Consider the following 22,419-nt stretch of genomic DNA (forward strand, 5'->3'; position numbering starts at 1 on the left):
AATCTATACTTTATGAGGCAATGATGGCAGATTGAAAATGCAGGTAAGAGTTGATGTTACAGTCTTTTTTTTTTTTTTACAGAGACAGAGAGAGGAATAGACAGGGACAGACAGACAGGAATGGAGAGATGAGAAGCTTCAATCATTAGTTTTTCGTTGTGTGTTGCAACACCTTAATTGTTCATTGATTGCTTTCTCATACGTGCCTTGACCACGGGCCTTCAGCAGACTCAGTGACCCCTTGCTCGAGCCAGCGACCTTGGGCTCAAGCTGGTGAGCTTTTGCTCAAACCAGATGAGCCCTCGCTCAAGCTGGCAACCTTGAGGTCTCGAACCTGGGTCTTCTGCAGTCCAGTCCGGCACTCTATCCACTGTGCCATTGCCTGGTCAGGCTTGATGTTATAGTCTTGAGTCTGAAATTGGTAGGGCAGGCCAATAGACTGGAAATTCAGGCAGAGTTTCTATGTTGTAGTGTTGAGGCAGAATTGCTTCTTGTTCAAGAAACCTGTCTTTACTGATAAAGGCCTTAAACTAATTGGATGAGGCCCACCACATTATGGAAGGTAATCTGCTTTACTCAAAATTACTGATTTAAGTGTTAATCACATCTAAGAAAATAGCTTCATGGCAACATCTAGATTGGTATTTGACCAAACAGCTGGGAAAAATAGCCCAGCAAAGGTGACACACACATTTTTTAATCATCACAGTGGACCTGGGCCTTCAAAGTTCTAGTCAATAACTAGGGTTATCGAGAGCCTATTCATGGCATGTAGAGAATCACATTTTTTTTTAGTATAGATAATCAATAATCAAACATGTCAGAATGTGAGATCCTGTGCTTCAGTCTAATCCTAAAACATTACTTATTTTATTTCAGAATTTCATATTCTTTAGGACTTGCATGGATTCCTCCCAAGTGAGGACTGCCACCACTCTCCAGCTCTTCTCCCCTGGGGTTAATGCTCCTCTTTTGGCATCTGTTTGGATAAAAGGCTACACTCTACAGGTTCCCAGGTTCTGCACAGAACTGCTCTAATTGCAGTAGAGATCCTGTGCAGTCTCGGACCGGAGGCAGCAGTGCACACTGTTCAGCCTCTCTAGAATTGATCAGGCTGGTGTTTTAGGGAGTGCATATGGTTCTCTTGCCTTACTTTTCCTTGGTGAAACCCTTTTTGCAAATTTTCAAACATCATTCCTTTTTTGTCCAGCTGTAATGATTTTTGATATATCTTTAGAGTAGTAGCTGGCTCAACTTTTTTTAAAAATCCTGAAAATATTAGGCAGTCAGAGTAACAGTGGTAACCATTCATCCATCCATCCAACCTCCTCTCTAGTGTAACTTCATGATTACTTGGACAAAACATTTATCTGGCCAAATAATTGAAGTTCATTATTTTGTTTGAACAACCAGAGGAGTTTGACTATGAACAGGAAGTTGTGGGATTCTTTTAATTTTTTTTTATTGATTGATTTTAGAGAGATGGAGGGGAAGCATTTATTTGCTATTTCACATAGTTGTGCATTCACTGTTTGCTTACTGTACATAACCTACCTAGGGATCGAACCTGCAACTTTGGTGTTTTGGCACAATGCTTTAACCAACAGAGCTCAGCTGCTGAGCAATGGAGCAATGCCCCAGATCCAGATGGGCAGAACATTGCCCCCTAGTGGGCTTACCAGTGGATCCAGTTAGGGTGCATGCAGGAATCTGTTTGTGCCTCCCCTCCTCTCACTTTAAAAAAAAAAGTATTATAACGCAATATTTACTAAAGTCTGTAAAATCATACAGGAGATGGAGTATACGAAGCCAAAATAATAAAATAATCTTATTACTAAGTTTACAATTATTGTACACATTCTAAAACAGTGCTCTCTCATTCTAGTCAGAAACATAATTTAATTAATTTTATATTTTTTATGTTTTCATGTCCTAATTGATTAAAAATACTTTTTAGAAAATTGTAATTGAGAACAGATCTAGCTCACGGAGTTTTCTTTTTTAAACAAAGTGCAAGTATATATATATTACATGTTTGCTTTTACTTAGAGGGGAAAAAAAACCTTACTTAGAAAAATACAACTTGGCTGTAGTACCATGTGGTGTAAACAACTGAACTATTTTACTTTTTACTTTCCTATGAATGAGCCAGTATATATTTATTACTGGAGTTCCAGCTATAACATTCAGGTAAGGGGTTTAAATACACCCTAGAGTATTATTTAAAAACAAATTTGTTTCTTTCAAATAGGGTACTAACCTTGGTCTGTGACATTTGGGGCAGAAATTAAAATATTAAACTTTTATTGCCTAATAAACTGAAAATAAAGTAAAGGTTAAATAAATACAAAGCAGAAAAAAAATTTATGTACAAAATCACAACCCCTAAGAGGACAAATGGTCTACTGTTCTCTACTATGAGAGCTCTATCAGCAGTAGTAATTCCACTTGGAGGGCAGTGCTAGTACTCGAAAATGTAAACAAGTATGTACTTTGTTTATATAAAGAAATATGCAGCATGGTGTGTATTTCTTTATAGATATCAAACAGCTAACTGGATTGTTTCAATGCACCAGTAGGGGCCAGCAAAGAGCTCTTAGAGTTTTTCAGAACAGAATTGGCATTGAGATCTGTTTATTTGATGTGTTAAATTCTTTTTAGACTTCTTTACTTACCAAAACACTCTCTTAAGTGAATAAATTGCAGAGACAGTGGAATAAAATATCTTGTGTGCTCAAATTATATTAGGGTATAGTTTTTCTGTCTAATCTGCATATATTTTTAATGGAATGTTTGCTTATGCCATTTCTTGGCAGAGTTTTAATAGTCAAAATATAAATGGCATCATTTAAAGACTGTACTACTTGGCTGCAAAAGGCTCCAAAATTATAGGAGAAAATGCTTGGTGACAGCTTCTCTTAAACTTTTTTTTCTCTCTGCCATATGCTCAATTTTTGTAATAGTATTACTAGGCAAATTTTGTATTTCTATCCTTAAGCTTTCACTTTGTATAAAAAGTGTTGTGGAAGCTAAAATATTTATCTATTTGATTTAATGCTAAATTTTTAATTCCCCCATAGTTTTGGTATTTACAAATTGTGTAATTGTTTGAATTTACCTTTAAAAAATATAACAGTCTCTATTCCTTTCTACATTAACTGACTTGACTAGATTCCTAGTATGGCTACTATTTGGAAATTCAATCCTCGATTTGATACTCAATTACATGGGGTTTCATTCCTACCAACTTCCTGTAATTCTATCCCGATGGGTAAAAATATTAGTGGTCAAACTCTGCTGGAGAAAGTATAGGCACTGTGATTCCTGTAGTTAAATGTTCATTTAAATAGAGCTGGAGTGAAAAAATACTGTTTCAACTTGAAATGCTAGAAGATTGTTGTTCTTGTGTTACTCATTCATGCAAATTGGAGAAGGTATAATTGAAACAAGGTTGGCAGTGTTGGAGGCAGTGTGCTGCAGCTGAGCTCAGCTTAAAGGTCGCTGGAAATCAAGTGCTTTGTAAGTGAAGGCATTTTGACTACAAGCAATTCAAGACATTTTGGAAATGTCAGTCTTGGGAATGGGTCGTCTTTTTCTTTCTCTGATATCTGGTATCTAGTGTTTTACTTAGGATAAAGACTACTACTTAAGAGCTCTTTCAGGCACCACAAAGTGAGTTTTTCTTTCGACGCAGTGCAGCTGCTTCTAGCCTGTCTACCGACAGAGATCTTTGTTATGACTCTCAGCCCTTAACATGTTTGGAAATGAGAACAAATGGCACAAAGTTTACGATTGCACTTTGCAGCCAGAAGAAGCAATACTTATCCTTTGTCAGAAACCTCCGGAGATGATTTGGATAGCAATGTTCACATGTGCTTCAAAAGACCAACACGGATTTCAACATCTAACGTTGTTCAAATGAAGCTGACTCCCAGACAGACTGCACTTGCTCCGTTAATAAAGGAAAACGTTAAGTCTCAGGAGAGATCGTCTGCTCCTTCACCTGAAAATGTTAATAAAAAGAGCAGCTGCCTCCAGATTTCACTCCAGCCAACAAGGTACCGTGGATGTCTTCACTCTAGCAGTGTCTTTGCTGATGGTGATGATGCTTCCTTTACCTGTGTCCTGAAAGACGGCGTTTACAGCAATGCTATGGTTGATAGTGAGCTGAATGTTGTGAACGATGGTAACTTTTTAAGCAGTTCTGCCATATGCAGTGGTAGCCTTAATACCTTTCCGGCCAGTGAGAATGGGTCTTACCACAGCAACGGTAGTGATTATGGGTCATGCACAAGTATCACGAGTGGAGGTTCATACACCAACAGCATCATCAGTGACAGCAGTGGTTATACTTTTCCACCAACTGATGATACGTTTTTTGGTGGGACTTTATCTTCGGACAGCACCTCCAATAGAAGTGTGCCAAACAGGAATACTACTCCGGGTGAGATTTTTTCAAATGTAAGTACAATTCCTTTTGTCCAGGATGATGTGGAGCGTGGACTAGAAAGTATGAAACTGCCAGCGAGCAGGAACTCAAAAATTCCACTGAAACGTTGTTCATCCTTAGTCGTTTTTCCTAGGAGTCCTTTAAATACCCCACCAACCTCTCCGACAAGTTCAGCGACTCTTCCAAGCAAAGGATCCTATCAAACCTCACACCAATTCATTATTTCTCCCAGCGAAATTGCCCACCATGAAGATGGCACTAGCGCTAAGGGATTTCTTTCAACAGCTGTGAACGGACTCCGGTTATCTAAAACAATCTGTGCTCCTGGAGAGGTAAGAGACATACGACCACTTCACAGGAAGGGCTTACCGCCAAAGAAAATTGTTATGGCAAATAATAGTCCGAATCAGGCTGTCTTTGAGAAGTCATCTGAAGGATATTCTTGTGTTTCAGTGAATTTCACCCAACAAAAAGCAACTACATTCAATTGTGAAGCAGCAAATAGTGATTGTAAACCAGAGATGTCAGAAATTCAGCGCAATTCTGATTCCGAGTATATGAAGCTTATGCATAGGACATCTGCATGTTTACCATCCTCCCAAAATGTAGACTATCAAAGGAATAGTCTACATTTGGAAAGACCAAATTTACAGATGAACAAAAACCATAGTGTTTTACAAAGAAGTATTTCATTAGGAGGAGCCTATCCAAATGTTTCCTGTTTATCCAGCCTTAAGCACAATTGTTCTAAAGGGGGACCACCTCAATTACTCATAAAGTTTGCATCTGGAAATGAAGGTAAACTTGATAATTTCCCAAGAGACAGCAACAGAGATTTCACAAATGAACTATCTAATTCTTCAAAGCATTCTTGTAAGGTAAGTTTCCTTTGGTCTTGGTAAATGTTAATTTATATTAGAATAGCTTTATGAAATATTTGCTTAAAATTTATTATAACTGAGAAGTTTTGTATTCTTTCCTGGTCCTTAGCTAGCAAATAGTTTTGTAATAATGAACTTTATATTTGTGAATCTGAAAAAACCTCAATAATTTTTCACTCTATTTGTTATTTTACCAGTGTAGGAAACATTCATTAAAAAAAAAAAACTTTCCAAAGTGATTAAAGCCATAAGATGTTTCTGTAGCATAAAAACAAGCTTTAAATAATCATTTATTTTATAACACTACCTTGGTATATTTTTCCCTCCTCTCAAGTGGCATAGTATTTTAATGTCTAACTTCATTTTTTATTCTGACTTTAAAAAATGCTCATTGAGTACTTTCCCCTCTTTAATCATTGTGAAATAAAGTGAAATGTCGAATGCTTAATTAAAATATTAAACAATAAAAAACTCTATATAAAAATATAAAAGTCTTGTTATAAATGAACATAGAGAAAAATATTTTTCTAAAATACATGTATTTATTAGATCATTGTTCAAAACTATTATGTTGCAAATTGAAAGCAGAAGAAAATAAATGGCATTTTCATTTGTATATACCCTTAACCACAGGAATTTTATTTCCACCCTATTTTTCTTTAGCTACCAGTTAAACGTAACTTCTAAAATGTAACTTACTCTTTCAATGATATTGAAACTAAAAATTTATATTTCTGAATTTGGTTTTAATTGCTAGGTATTTTTCTTATTAATTTGTTATTTTAATTCTTTTGCTTTATTATATTAGTAATTTAACTGTAATGAATTGTAACCAAAACACTTCTTTATGTAATGTGGCCATTCCAAAGCATATTAAGTGTTTTGACCTTAAATAGATTTTTAAAAATTTTGTATTTGAAAGGTCTTCCCAGGATATTAAAACATTTTTAATACCGATTCTAGGTAACGGTATAAAATAGTTTCAGGGGAAAATAGATCTGTTTACCTGTCTTTATATAGCACTCAATATCTATATTAAAGATTTTTTTAAACTTCTGGACAAATAGCTTGAAGTAAATAAAATATTCATAATGCTAGCTTGTTTTCTCTCGTTTGAAATCTGGTAAATATAATCAGTTACCCAATGCACAGATGTTAATATAAGCAACTACTTTACTGAGGATGAATAAAGATCAGATTTCATATAGTCTGATCTATCTTTTAGAATTATTAATTCTATTTACATAACTGTTTAAAAACTAGCTTTTAGGAGACTGTAATATATTTAACTGTTTTGCCCCAAAAAAGAAAGCAATGAAGTGATACTATGAAGAAACATATTATTAGTTTGCTACTTGAATTTACATGTACCTTGTAAATTTATTTTATATTTCATGAAACAATCTGCAAGAAATAATTAACCTAGAAATACTTATAGAAATATGCTTAAAATAGTTGATTTTGTGGTAATAGTGTAGTTTGTTGTTGTTTATACTTTTGAAAATAGTATTTTTAATGTTTTTTAATAAAGTGTGACTAAATGCTTTTTGCATGGCTAAAAATATACACTTTTATTGGTTTTATTTAAACTTAGGTAAACTCACAAATATTTTTTTTGTGACAGCCAAATGTCTAGCTTTGTGCAGATTCTATTTTGGGGGGTAGATTATTGGATTATAAAATAGTTCAAAAATATGTAATTTGCTGTAGAGCATTAAACTGTTCCTTTTTAAAATGTTTATTAAATAACTCTTTATAAAAGTATTATAGAAAACATAGTGACCATTAAATTTAACATATACTAGACCTAAATTGATCTAAGTGGTTGATGATAAATCAAAGGCTTGTTTTAAGAGGAAAATACTAATGTTTTTTGTAAACATAGCAGTGGTAACAATAATGGGGTTTTAGAAATAATCCTGTGTTTATCAATAATTATTTATTAATCTAATTATAGTGGAATATTGTAACTCATTTATAAATAAACAGCTCCCAAAATATTTCCCATGACTCCAGTTAGTCTGGGTTAGTATTCTGATATGCTGAGTCCGGATTCACATTTAACAAGTTGATATTAGAGTAGCATTTAGTAATGTCAGCTATCTGTACTGAGCAGCCGTGAAATTAAATCACTGCTTTGGTCAGGGACCCTTGTTTCTAAAGCACTGTGAGGACTGCATATTCTTTTCTTTGTGTTTAGCTACTAGCCTCTACCAGCACAGTATTCAGTTTCTGCTGTCTATAATCAACAGCTCATTAATGGCTAGTTTTTTAAATCGAGTGAATATTTTTACCTATGTCTATAAGAGGGCTCTGTTCTGTGTTTACAACTTAGAATGAAAATGAGACTGCAGTCTGCATGATAGTATTTATTTATTTGCTATCAAAAATAACAACTGACATTTATTACATATACTTTTTGAAATATAATATTATGTTTGTAAAGGCTGTCTAGTCACTTTTGATCTGAAACTCAGTATTTGATGTTTTAACATTGTGTGTAATATTTTGTCAGGTCTACCAAGAAATAAGTTAAGGAACTAAGGTAGTTTTTACCAAGTTACAAAAATTACTATTTATATTTCTAAAATCTGTGGAATAGTTTACTATTATTATTTTTTTTCTATCTGTTATTTTCTAAATCTCCTATATTATGTTGTGATGATACTCTGAGTTTTTATTACCCTGTTATTTAAAATACCTTAGCATTTTGGCCAAGTTTAGATGTCTTTCATTCTTCACATATATGCATGCTTTTCTCAGAAAGTTTGGCTTTACTTTTTTTCTTTTTGTTATAGAACTTTTTGTTCATTTTCTGTTACTTAATCCTGGCTAGGTAAATTGCTTAAGCTTAGTATAGTACAACTTAAAAAACTATCAGTTATTCCAAATGCCTTTAACACTAATCTCAAGATTACATATTTCAATAATTGATTTAATTGTTCTTCCTAAAATAAATGTCTTAAATATATACTTATTTTAGTGTTCCATTATTTTCCCAGTCCTTATTTTATTAACTTTAGCAGCATATTTATAGACATTTGGTTAAATTTATTTTGAATAACAATCTTTCCTATAAAGACTAATATACTATAGTTTGTAAGTATTGACTCTCAAAATGTGATGCAACAATGTTACTGACCAGTTTTGGAATTCTATTAAGAAATGTGTGCTTGTATATGTATATTTCTTAGAACTGAGAAACTATAATATTAATTTCAAAGTGAGCCCGGGAGTTGAATTGTTTGCTTCAGAAATACTTTGATCTTCTCTGTAGATGTGTCTTCTTAAAGTCACTCATCCAGCACACATTTGAGTCCCTGCTATTTACCAGGCACTGACCCAAGCACTGGGAATAAAAGATAATGAAGTACAGTCTTTATTTGGGGCACTCCCATTCTAGTAATAGAGATACACTGTTAAACATAAACATTTCTCAGTCTAATGTGTGATGTGCTAAAATAGAGATGTGTATGAGAAAGTGAGAAAGGTGCCGACAGTATTTTGTCTGGAGAAGAGGACCTGGTTGGTGGAGGAAGGCTTCACAGAGGAGGTGACATTTGAGCTAAATCTTGGTAGGTGAGTTGGAGTTTACCAGGTGGAGAAATCATGGAGGATACTCTAGGGCAGTGATTCTCAGTCTGAGCACTGTCGACAGAGCTGAATACTTTCTGCTGCGTGGGGCTGTTCTTTGTAAACATCCTTGTAGGATGTTTAGCAGCATCTTTGGCATCTACTTACAGGATACCAATAGCACCTCTCTTCCCCAGTTGGGACAATCAAAAAAATGTCACCAATTATTGCCAAATGTCTCCGAGGGGCAAAATTGACTCCTGTTGAGAATCATCACTCTAGGCCAGCAATTTTCAACCTTTTTCATCTCATGGAACACATAAACTACTAAAATTTTGCAGCACATCAAAAAATATATATTTTTGAAGATCTGATTAAAAAAATAGATATGCTTTTATTTTTTAAGGTATACTTTTGATTCATTCATACTAGACAGCTGTTGTTGTATTGGCTGTTGTCATTTTTTTATTTGACAGTCAGAGGGAAGAGAGGTCAGTCCCCCTGACTAAATGGTCAGGTGTTATATGTTTTAAAATTTCTCATGGCATACCAGTTGAAAATTGCTGCTCTAGGCAGAAGCAGTCACATCTGCAAGGTGGGTTGTATAAAGATCACATTATAAAGGGTTCTCAATGTGACTCAAGCATAGTTAGTCCAGGGATATGGGAGGAGATGATGAACTAGATGCAGGCCAGAGTCCCATTGTGCTCATCCCCTCATGCTGAAGATAAAGCAGTGTGTCTCCTGCTAACAGAAAATACTTAGGCAACGGAAGTCTTTACTTGCAAGTGTAACATGCTCATTTTTGTGTTTTTAAATAATTTTTTTTTTGACACCGTGGATTTTAAGTGAATCAGTTTTTTGGGGTTTTTTTTGACGTAGATACTGAGTGAATGGTGATGTCATGAACTAAGATAGGAAATTCAGGAGAAGGGGTCTGACTGAGCGAGTGAAGAGGAAATCAGGCATTAAGTTTTATGCGTGGGAGTCTGCCTGCCTGATAGTTCTGTCAATCAGGGCAAGTGGAGGTACAGGCTCAGGGCTCAGGAGAGCTATGAGGCTGGAAGAGGAGCTTGGGAGTTAGGAGTATAGTCAAAGCCTTAGGTGAGGATGGACTGAAAAAGCATGAAAGGGAGACAGGGACTGGGGGTGGTGGTGGAATAAATCAGAATTCTGGGACCACCAACTTTGGAGAGACAGGGGCAGAAGAGATAAAGAGGAGACTAAGTAAGAGCCACTAAAGGGGCAGTGAGCCCAGGAAAGCATGGAAGTATGGAAGTCAAGGAAAAGAAACTTTCAAGGTGGGCAGCATACAATGCCACGGAATTTATGTATCCATTGGATGTGGCAGTTACAAGGTCCTTGGGGACATTAGCAAGAATATTCTCAAGAAAATAATAGAAAAGCCTGGTTGAAATAAAAGTGAAACAGGTAAGGAAGCAAAATAGCAAGCAAAGATGTCGTAAAATAGGCATGAGATAGTGTAGGCAAGGTGTCTGTTTAGTGATTACTATATAGGAGACAGTATTAGGTGGATAGAAGATACATAAGACAGATTCTCTGTCTATAAGAACATTGCAGTGCAGTCTATTTTTTGGGGGGGGGAAGGGAAGGTTGTCTTCTCCTTTCTTTCATCTTAGGACTGTAGGATAAGTGAGTATACACAGTGAAAACCTACATGGAGATCCAGCAATATGAAAAGAAGGAACAACATTAGAAGTTAAAACCTGAGACTGCCTCCAAATAGTCACAGCTCAGTTTGAACAGCATTAATCTTTCTCAGTCTCCTCCTTAGCACCCAAAATAAGACAAAACAAAAATAGAACTTCTGTGTAGAACACAAGTCAGGGTTTCAGGACTATTCCTAGAAACTACTTGGAGTATAGGTAGTTCTATCTTTATGTCACTGGCTTCTTCCAGGACACGGAGCCCACCAGGTGCTAGCTGTCATGAGGCTTCATTATTGTAAACCCATCCTCCCTTTACCTGACGAGTGACAGTGGGGCAAGACAGACCAGGAGAAGCCAGGATCAGGCGCCTATTTAGACAGAAGGGGCTTGGCAGAGTCCCTGGGTGTGGCCAATGTGTTCAGGTCAGGAGGGTGGTTAGCAGAAGGAGTGAAGGAGTGCTGAGAAAGTGAACCAATGATGTTTTCAACACATCCAGGAAATACCTGAAGTTTTTTTCAAGTATGTGATTCAGTATTCTCTGTTTGCCCATGCGTGAGATTGGAAGACTATGGTCAGATGAAGAGAGACACTTAGGGATATAAGAAAACCTTTTAAGACAATAGTGAACAAATCCATCCCAATTCAGTAAGATCTTTTGGGGGAAGGCCCTTAACATGGAAGCAGTTGTTAAAAAGCAATATTACCTTCACTGAGATTTAACTAAACTGCATTAGATGTAACTAGAGCAGATCAGAGAGCTTGGAAGGGCAAGCAGTAGCATGTCTGTGTACTTCATAGCGCAATTCATGGCAAGTCAGAACAAAGAACACCCTGACCAAGAGGATCCATGATGTCTCTGTTTAGGCTCTAGGGCAGAGGTCCCCAAACTTTTTACACAGGGGGCCAGTTCACTGTCCCTCAGACCATTGGAGGGCCAGACTATAAAAAGAACTATGAACAAATCCCTATGCACACTGCATACATCTTATTTTAAAGTAAAAAAACAAAACGGGAACAAATACAATATTTAAAATAAAGAACAAGTAAATTTAAATCAATAAACTGACCAGTATTTCAATGGGAACTATGCTCCTCTCACTGGGCCACCAATGAAAGAGGTGCCCCTTTCAGAAGTGCGGCGAGGGCCGGATAAATGGCCTCAGCGGGCTGTAGTTTGGGGACCCCTGCTCTAGGGTATCTCAGGGTAAGGGAATATCAGGCCTTCTCTTAACTTAGACGTACAGTATTACAAAACCATAACATTCTGCAAAATTTTGGGCTTACCTTAACAGAAAATAAAAATATTACCAAGCAGATAGAAATGAACATCAAGGATATTGGTAGTACAGCAGACAATGTTTCTAAATTCAGTTGTTCATTAAGTAAAGAAATCTTTTTAACAGGACTTCTATCTTTAGTCCCCCATGTAAAGCTGAGAGTATAACATTTTATGATACAGCTGAAATAATATTATCCAGGACTACTTCCTTTTTTTTCTTTTCTTTTTCTCTCAAATTTTTGCTGTAGGTATTACCTTCTGATGTTTTAAGGATTACTGTTGGAGAATGGCTTATTAAGTTGTCACTTGTTAAATATAGGTTTTTCTTCAGTAGCTCTGTGCTGGAGCCTGAGAGTTCTGTATTTCTACAAGCTTCCAAGTCATACCAATGCTACTATTTTCCCAAATGTACTTTGAGAGGCAAGGCTTAAGACCATTCATTTATGAGAACAGTATTATGGTTCACAGTTGAAGTATCCAATTAGTCCCTCTCCTGCTTTTACATACAGATGAGCCATAGGTATACTGTGGCCAGAGCCAAACAATTGGCGAAGAGATTTAAATCCATTTAGGCATTTAGATGAGTTATTGATTGAGACCATGTAATACAGAAGAGATTGTTCAGACCAAGAAACATGCATCAAGGTTGCCTACCTGCCTCATAAAAGAACTTTAATATGAGTTTTCTAGAATTCTTTTTTTTTTAAATTATTATCTATTTATTTATTCATTTTAGAGGAGAGAGAGAGAGAGAGAGAGAGAGAGAGAGAGAGAGAGAGAGAAGGGGGGGAGCAGGAAGCTTCAACTCCCATATGTGCCTTGACTGGGCAAGCCCAGGCTTTTGAACCGGCAACCTCAGCATTCCAGGTTGACGCTTTATCCACTGCGCCACCACAGGTCAGGCCTAGAATTCTTGACTATTCAGTTTTCCAGCCTGCAGTTCTTTTTTTTTTTTTTTTTTTTTTTTTAACAGAGACAGAGAGTCAGAGGAGAGGGATAGACAGAGACAGACAGACAGGAACGGAGAGATGAGAAGCATCAATCATTAGTTTTTCGTTGCACATTGCGACATCTTAGTTGTTCATTGATTGCTTTTTCATATGTGCCATGATCAGAGGCCTTCAGCAGACTGAGTAACCCCTTGCTCGAGCCAGTGACCTTGGGTCCAAGCTGGTGAGCTTTGCTCAAACCAGATGAGCCCACACTCGGGGCGACCTCGGGGTCTCGAACCTGGGTTCTCGGCATCCCAATCTGACGCTCTATCCACTGTACCACCGCCTGGTCAGGCTATGCAGTTCTTCTTAAAGAAATCTCTTGAATTCATCATGGTTGTTATCATAGTTTATGTTGCTTTTATAATTGTTGCCTATATTAATTTTATCCCTCTCAACATGAGATTTGAAAAATATAGTTGAAATATTAATTTTTTCATTACTCTGGCTTAGTCAAGCAGTATCTTCTTTCTTCCTCTTTGTGAATATTTTCAGTCTTTTCAATATACTTTCCCCTACCAGTGCCCAATTGGGTATTAAGGATGTTTAAATCTTACATTGGTATATGCAATGAATTGAAACACCATGTATAATATAATCAATGCTGAGTTATGAACAGTCCTTTTGATAGCCCTATAAGAAGAAAGTTTAGAAATCCTTTATATAGAACTTTAGGGCTTCTTGAGATTATTTATATATTACTTCTCTAATATAAATCAGTATATGAAAATCTTAGAAACTGTTCTTCCATTCTTCCAGATTAAGAAATTTTATTGATGGCTGGGTTTTTGTACTCTTTGTGACTGCAAAATGGCTTAGCCTCATTTCAGGGAGCCTCATAAGATATTAAATATTTCAGGTAAAAAAAATGAGAAAAAATAAGCATAGCAAGAAAAAGTTAAAGATAGGAAGATAGAAATAGACAAATGTAAATTTTCTAGAATTGATCAGAAAAGAGTTATAGAAAAGGGATAAAGCAAATAGGTAATCTGTTCTGGGCTCTAAATTACTAGAATGTAATTATTTAAATTAGGGACTTTTTGTCTTATTCACTGGTATATTCCCAGGACCTAGAACAGTGCCTAGCTCAGAATAGAAACTCAATACATATTTATTAAATTAATGAATGAAGCCAAAGGGCCCTTTGGAATTGGGTAGGGGTGACTGGAGAATCCTGAGAGATGAGGGTCAACAGATGGCCTTGTACAAACAGATAACCAAACTAGGATATTTAAGTGATGACTGTAATGATGAGTGGGAGCTACTTGATGCTTCATGCTTTGCACGAAAGAGTGGCACTCTTAAATGAATACCTTGTCTCCGGGGTGGATGCCAGTGGAATATTATGATCGTGACTCAAGGATTAGTTTCCACAGTGGAGTCTGATTCATAGCCTACATATGCCACTAACTGGTACCGTAGAACTATGTGTCTGGATAGAGATTCAGACCAAGTATTCTTAAGAGAAGATTGAATGGGCCAAAATTTTTATTTAAACAAAGGCCATTTGGCTAGCTTGAAATTTATCATTGTTTAATAAAATGACTTCATTGCAGACTTTGATGTAAGAGCTGGATTCTCAGAGTTGTTCCTGGAGTCTCAAGTAACTGTTTTAGCTGAGAATGACCTTTACCTTTTGTACCAAGGCTGAAAGACGGAACCCTCTGAAAGAGTCACAGAGCTTAGTGGAAACTCAAGTCATCTTCAAAGCAAATGAGTTTAACAAGTATTTATCAGAAATAGAATATGTGCTTGCTGTAAGTGGCAACTATTATTCCTGGCATTGACAAGTTCATGATTTAGATGAGAAGACAGCATAAGCCATTAAAATAAACAACCAAAGTACAATCATGTATAATATATAATAATAGCCATATACTTTCTTCAGGCAGGTGAACATCTAAGCTCTGAGATATGTGGTTGCCTCTATAATTTTTAACCAATTTTAATTTTTATCAAGATAATACATGTACCTATTTTTGAAATCAGGTGTTATTTCTTTGAAGATTCCTGCCTTTTTCTCTTTTCTCTTTTCCTAGATTCCTGTTAACCAAAGTTTGTGCCTCTTGGATTGCTCTTATAAGTGACTATTCTCTCCTGTTTTCTGTCTCTTTGCTTTTTTATCCTACTTTCTGGAAGATTTCCCTCAAGTTTCTCCTTTTCTTTAATTTTAAAATCTTGGCTGGTTTCATTTCTAAAGTTTTATCTTGTCTTGCAATGATTCCCTATCGTTGTTCTTATTTTATAAACATAATCTTTTATTTGTCTGAGAATATTTTCCTTTGGGTGTTTTTGTTTGTTTTGATATGGGTCCTACATTGTCTCTGGTTCCTGTGGGTCACTGTGTTGTTATTGTTTGTTGCTTATTGTTATTGGACATTTTTCTCTAGGAGCTGGTGAACCTTGCTGTCTGTCCATATTTGAGAGCGAGTCACTCACTGTGCAGTGATCTGGAGGTTCTGTAATTGTGTGGGGCTTTCAAACTGTCAGGCTCCATTGTTGGGAGATCTCTAACTCAGTTTCTGGAGGTCTATTCCCAGAGGTCAGTTCATTTCTCCAGAAGAGAAACTTCCAATGATTACTCAGTTATGTTTTATAGCGTGGTTCATGATAAACTGGGAATGAAGGTGATTTCTCTCTATAGATTGTGAAAATGAGTTAATTCAGGATAAATATGCCTTAAAAATAATACTTACTTACAAAATTTTTAAGACCTGATGACAACTTAATTAATTTATAGTAGGCGAGGGACCTATTTTTCATACCTGTTGTCTGAAATACATTGTGTATCATCTAGAAGTGAAGATACTCCTAGAAAGGCTAAATTAAATGTTTTTCTTTATAATCAAATATATGGTTTCCTTAATATATTTCCCAGCCTTGTACATTCTTGGCAATGCATTTAAAACTAACTGTACATACCTGTCACTCTAAAGAGAATAAACCTATTAAAAATGGGTTTGGATCTAGGACAAGAAGGAAGAGGAGGAGACCAGATTGCCTTCTACTGGGATATAATACTGGATGCTCACTGTCATTAGAACTTAAAACCTCATCTATGATTTTTTTTTTAACTTGGAGAAAACCCTGATATATGTTTTTAAACTCTTAACCCTATATGTATATCTGTAAAACTTTAAACCAGGGTATATATATATGTCACATTTAAAAAATACTCTCTGAGATAGTGATTATCTCCATATCAGATACAGGGAACAAGCTCAGAAAAGGTAAAATGACTTATTTAAGATTATAAATCTAGTAAATGTCTATTTGAACCAAAACTCAGCTCTGTTATATATCCTAAAGCACTTTTCTACCACATCACAAGCCAAGAGGACTTTCATTCTACCCTGCAGCAGGAGTCTATGAAATAAAGCTGCTCAGATCAGGTTATTCTAGTAAAAATAGCATCAAAAAGAAAAAACTGATGAGTTGTCTAAAGGAAAATTTCCATCTGGACTCACAACAACCTGGTAATTAAGTTTTACATTCTATAGAGCATATAGTCCAATCAAGTCCTTTCTTACTGCCATTGTTGAGTGAAAGCTAAATTCAGGGATTATTATTTGAGTACATTATTACTAGAGAACCAGTTTAACTTTCAAATATTTTTTCTATTCTTTTAACTTATGACCCAATATTTATAACTACTGTGGTTTCTTTCTGATTATTTTTAATGATCAAATAAAATATACTGTGTGTTTTTACCTCCTAAAACACTGTTTATTAATTTCATTCTTATATTTTCTTTCTTCAATAGCTGTTGTAAACTAGCTAAATCATTATTAACAACCTATATATTTTTTTCAAGTATTTAAAAGCTTTTTATTATGGAAAATTTCAAACACACCCAGAGGTAGAAAGATTAATGCAGTTTCAACAATTACCAATATTTTGTCAATTATGTCATTCATCTCCTCTCCTCCTTTTTTTCCCTTTGGATGACTTCTTTCTCAAGAGCATTCTTGAAAAGCTTAACTCAACTTTTTCTTTGGTATGATGTGCCAACCTTATTTAAAAACCGGGGGAGTCACGATTCTGAATATGGCAATGTGAAGAAATCAGTCAGCTTAAGAGACCTTTCTAGATCTTTGAATTCTTAGAACCAGAAAGTACTGTTTCACTAAAAATTTTTCCAGAACTCCATCTGTCCAGTACAGTGGCCAATATCCATTGAGATTTTAATTAATTTAAATTTAAATAATATATAAGATCCTGAACCTTATTTGCACTGGACACATTTTAAGTGCTCACATGTAATTAGTGGCAACTGCATCTAGAAGAGTGGCATAGATATAGAATACCCCATTATTGCAGGAAGTTCTGTTGGACAGGGTTCCTCTAGAACATTACATCTGAGTTGCAAAGCATTGGTACCCCTATAACTTTCATAGTGCTCCAGTGTGTGAAGGAATCACTTAAAGCTACAGTGCTTGGTACTGTGATGGCTGAAGGAGGGACCACATCCAATGGCCTTATTCTTCTCCACTGGTACATGTCTTGCTGTGTAAGCCAGAAAAATTTGGCTTTAAAGGAATCCTTTGAGTTCTTATTTTCTTAAACAACAGTAACCCACGTCCCTCCCCCATTTTTTCCTGTTTTCATTGATATATAACCTTGAATAAAAATTATGAGTCTCCAACCCTGGGAGAAACTTTAAAAACTGTTATAGATCAGCAAAAACTTATATTTGATCGGATAATCAGGTCATCTAATTATAAGAATAATCAGTTTCTATTTCTGAAATATCTTTTTAACTGAGAAAAGATTATTCATTTTAAAAAGTAAAAATTGTTAAATATTTCATTCTACTACTGCATAAGTAGTCTTGTACCAAGATCTATCAAAAAAAAAAAAAAAAAGAGTAAAGAGGAAACAAAGCCCTGGCAAGTTGGCTCAGTGGTTGAGCCTCGGCCTGGCATGCAGGAGTCCCGGGTTCTATTCCTGGCCAGGGCACACAGGAGAAGTGCCCATCTGCTTCTCCACCCCTCACCCTCTCCTTCCTCTCTGTCTCTCTCTTCCCCTCCTGCAGCCCAGTCTCCATTGGAGCAAAGTTGGCCCGGGTGCTGAGTGAGGATGGCTCTGTGGCCTCTGCCTCAGGCACTAGAATGGCTCTGGTTGCAACAGAGCAACGCCCCAGATGGGCAGAGCATCACCCCCTGGTGGGCATGCCGGGTGGATCCCGGTCAGGCGCATGTGGGAGTCTGTCTGACTGCCTCCCCATTTCCAACTTCAGAAAAATACAAAAAAAAAAAAAAAAAAAAAAGAAAACTACTTTGAGAATCAGGGAATCATGTGATAACCAATCATTTGGTTTGTTGTTCAGAGGTATTCTGTGGCCTGTCCTTTCAGCTCTTCTCCCAGTGAGCTCATTTTACTGACAATAAATCCTTGAATGCGTTCGCAGGTCACTGTGCAACATTTATACTTCCTGATAATTAGGGAAAATGCTGTTTGAAACTCCGACAAGAAGATTTTGATTTTAAAATGTCTTTTGTTGTGAAATATAAAAGAGTAGAACACATCGTCTTGACTTTTGATGGGGCAGTCTAAGCACAGAAGACAAAGAACCTACGTATATAATATAAGTTTGAAATTAATTCTAGGAGGATTGGAGAATTGAAATGATTGTAGCTTCAGGGCTGCTTGCCCACGAATCATAGGAGTTTGCAGGAGGACAACCTCATTAAAATAGTCTGTAGACTGAGAACTTTGATTTGTCAACAGTGTTGTCCAGACCTGCTAATACTAGCTGCTGTGTAATACACTAAAAAAACCCATATTCAGAATGAAGTTCAATGGTTTGTAAACTTGAGATTCAATTACTTTTAAAGATGATTAAACTGGAATGTGGAGCAATTAATCTAGCAACTAGCCTAACAATGAGCTATTTAGAGACTTCCTACTATGTGCAAGGCTTTGCTAGGCCCTGCACAATATGGCAAAACAGGAACTGTGGGGGTTTTTTGTTTTTTTAAAAAATATTTTATTTATTGATTTTTAGAGAGAGGGGAGAGAGAGAGAGAAGGGGGAGGAGCAGGAAGCATCAACTCCCATATGTGCCTTGACCAGGCAAGCCCAAGGTTTCGAACCGGCAGCCTCAGTGTTCCAGGTTGATGCTTTATCCCACTGCGCCACCACAGGTCAGGCCAAAACAGGAATTGTTTTTAACCTTCCTTTTAAACATTGTTTAAACATTCTTAGATTATATTTAAACTAATAAATGAGGTAGGTTTATCTGAATCTAAGTCTATGTGAGTTGTGGACTTCACCTCTCATGGGTATAGGGGTTTTTCTGTTGTTTTTTTTACAGGGACAGAGAGAGAGTCAGAGAGAGGGATAGACAGCGACAGAAAGACAGGAACGGAGAGAGATGAGAAGTATCAATCATCAGTTTTTCGTTGCAACACCTTAGTTGTTCATTGATTGCTTTCTCATATGTGCCTTGACTGTGGGCCTTCAGCAGACCGAGTGACCCCTTACTCGAGCCAGGGACCTTGGTTCCAAGCTAGTGAGCTTTTTTGCTCAAACCAGATGAGCCTGCGCTCAAGCTGGTGACCTCGGGGTCTCGAACCTGGGTCCTCGGCATCCCAATCCAACGCTCTATCCACTGCACCACTGCCTGGTCAGGCGGGTATAGGTTTTTAATTTGTGTGTAGTAACTATAGGAGATCGGGGTTGTAATCTCAGGGGATTAAATAATACAGTTTCACACAAAATATTCTGTCATGCTACCAACACTGTGCAGATTCCAAGTGATGGATTCCATATAGTGAGGGTGAGGGAGCGGCCCATGGTCACTAGGGGGCTGCAGAAAAGGTCAGGAACAGATGGGGAAGCCAGGTTGAAGATTAGGGAAAAGCTTGTACCACTCCTTAATAAGAAAAACCACCTCTTACAACTCCAGAAAATACAATTCAGTCCCAGAGGCAGGAAGGCCAGTAAATATTTAATCTAAGAACATAGACCGTAGTCAAAGCAATGAGAGATACGGTCAGGGAATCAATGGTCAGGGAATCAATAAACCATTCTGGGGCCCAGACATTACCTGTTTATCACACTGGTCACAAAGTACTAAATTCAAGTCCAGGTTGAAGAAAGGAGTTAGATTGTAGGAAGTGGAGCAAGTTATCATATTTAACCTTTTCAATTATTTCTCTGATGCTATTCAACATAATGACCCTCTTGAAATGGTCAAATGGTACTTTAAGTCACAAGGGAAATCTGATAACCATTTTCTTTGGGTATTGTAGCATTTCCTGTGATATCGCTGAATTGGTTTTATAATGTGAGAACTATTACTATTTTCCTCCTGGTAAGTTATCTTCACGACATAGAATAGTACTTTCTCAGGTATAAATATAGCTAATTTTTTACAAAGGAGGGGTTCATTGATATAAAGATGATACAATTTTTTAATAAATCAGGTCATTTCAGTTTTTTTAAAAATTAATTATTTAGAATAATATCTGTAGGTATTAAATATCTATAAAGGCAGGGAAAATTGGGATATAACAAAGAATAAAAATTTCCCCTAACTCTTCTATATATATCCATAGAATTCTGTATTTTTTCTTCAGTTTTTACACACATGTTAACTATAGGTGCACATTTGTCAACCATGCAGGACTATATGCTCCATAATATCAGAAACATTCTCCCACACTTAGGACGGAGCCTGACTATAGAAGCCAATCGCTAACATTTGTTTATAGTCTCACTTCTACTCCTTTGGAGTAGAAAGGAATGATAACACACGTTAAAAGATACACCTGACCAGACAGTGGCACAGTGGATAGAGAGTGTTAGCCAGGGATGCAGAGGACCCAGGTTCAAAACCCTGAGGCTGCTGGCTTAAGCGTGAGCTCACTGGCTTGAGCATGGGATTATGGACATGACCCCATGGTTGCCGGCTTGAAGCCCGAGGTCACTGGCTTGAGCCCAATGCCACTGGCTTGAGCAAGGGGTCATGGACTCCACTGTAGCCTACCGGTCAAGGCACATATGAGAAGCAATCAATGAACAACTAAGATGCCTCGGTGAAAAATTGATGCTTCTCATCTCTCTCCCTTCCTGTCTGTCTGTCCCTATTTGTCCCTCTCTTTGTCTTTTTCACTAAAGAAAAAAAAAAAAAAAAAAAAGATACAAGGTAGAGTACAATTTCAGGGGAGGAAATCAGCGATTTAGTCTCATCAAGAAAATTTTTATTAAATGACATTTAGCTGGGCCTCATAAGTGGATAGGATTTACACAGGCAGAAAGAGAAAGAAACTTTCGAGGAAGCAGAAGTGAGTTTGAGAGCAAAGGCACAGTATTCTGCTGGGAGGTTTATATTAATAGAGAAGACTGCAAGGAAGATTGGAAAAACAAATATAGAGGGCCTAGAATCCCATCCTGAGGTGTTTATAGTTTTTCCTCTGGGCCAATACTTTTGAAAATTGTGCCTCACCAGTCTGTAAAATAGCTCACATAAAACCCATCCCACTGACAAATAAGTTTATGTAATGCCACATGCTATATTTCCTGGAATGTCACAGTGCACAATGGTCAAGTTCCTAAAGTCCTACAAGAAATAAACCTTTGAACTTCCTTTAACCAAATGTTTCCCAACTATGTGACCACCTATGAAGTCTTTTACTATGCAGCAAATCTATTACCCATCAGAGCACACTTGGGAAATGATGTTTATGCAATAGCTAATCTGCAAAGAGAATTTGAAAAGAGAATTGCCATAATTAGAAAATATGTTTTTATTTTGACAACTTAAGCTAGTAAGAAATGCAAATGCATAGACACCTGACTCATTTTGCTTCTTTTTTTTTTTTTTTTTTTTTTTACAGAGGCAGAGATAGACAGGGACAGACAGACAGGAATGGAGAGAGATGAGAAGCATCAATCTTTAGTTTTTCGTTGCGCGTTGCGACTTCTTAGTTGTTCATTGATTGCTTTCTCATATGTGCCTTGACCGCGGGCCTTCAGCAGACCGAGCAACCCCTTGCTGGAGCCAAGGACCTTGGGTCCAAGCTGGTGAGCTTTTTGCTCAAGCCAGATGAGCCCGCGCTCAAGCTGGCGACCTTGGGTCTCGAACCTGGGTCCTTCCACATCCCAGTCCGATGCTCTATCCACTGCGCCACCACCTGGTCCGGCTCATTTTGCTTCTTGTAGCGGGATTCCTGTTAGATGTTATCTCTGTCTTAATTTACACTGTGTTATCTCAAAATGTCCAGATTCATTTGGAAGTAGGCAGGATAAAAATAGATAAATTTAGGCGCTGTTATCAGTCACTGCTTATTCTTCCTGGTTTTCTGCAAGAATTAAATAGATATGTGGTTCTCAAAGTGTGACTACTGGATCCGATGCGTGAAAAATACCTGAGAACTTGGAAGAACTGCACATTCTCAGGCCCCTGCCCAGACCTACTGAATCAGAAATCCTGGGGTTGAGGCCCAGTGAGCTGACTTTTAAAAGGTTTCTCTAGATGATTCTGACACACACTGAAGTTTGAAAACCACTTGAGATGCTTGGGATGGCTAACCTCCACCTTTTGAAACTCTAGATTAGCTTGGGAGCA

The 22,419-nt window shown here is 36.9% G+C and overlaps 1 protein-coding gene across 7 annotated transcripts in view; it reads left to right on the forward strand.

The window, feature by feature from the left end:
• Positions 1-22,419, forward strand: part of NEDD4 (NEDD4 E3 ubiquitin protein ligase) — a 147,067-nt gene that overhangs the window by 61,679 nt on the left and 62,969 nt on the right. For 2 of the 7 annotated variants that reach the window (XM_066388571.1, XM_066388572.1), the window contains exon 1: positions 3,448-5,328. The exons of the other annotated variants lie outside the window; for them this stretch is intronic. In XM_066388571.1, coding sequence (XP_066244668.1) covers positions 3,775-5,328 — 1,554 coding nt within the window. In that variant the 5' untranslated portion in view covers positions 3,448-3,774. Of the gene's footprint in view, positions 1-3,447; positions 5,329-22,419 lie in introns of those variants that run through there. 7 annotated transcript variants of the gene reach the window in all.

This window comes from Saccopteryx leptura, chromosome 6 (assembly GCF_036850995.1).
Source record: "Saccopteryx leptura isolate mSacLep1 chromosome 6, mSacLep1_pri_phased_curated, whole genome shotgun sequence".
NCBI classification, from domain to species: Eukaryota; Metazoa; Chordata; class Mammalia; order Chiroptera; family Emballonuridae; genus Saccopteryx; species Saccopteryx leptura.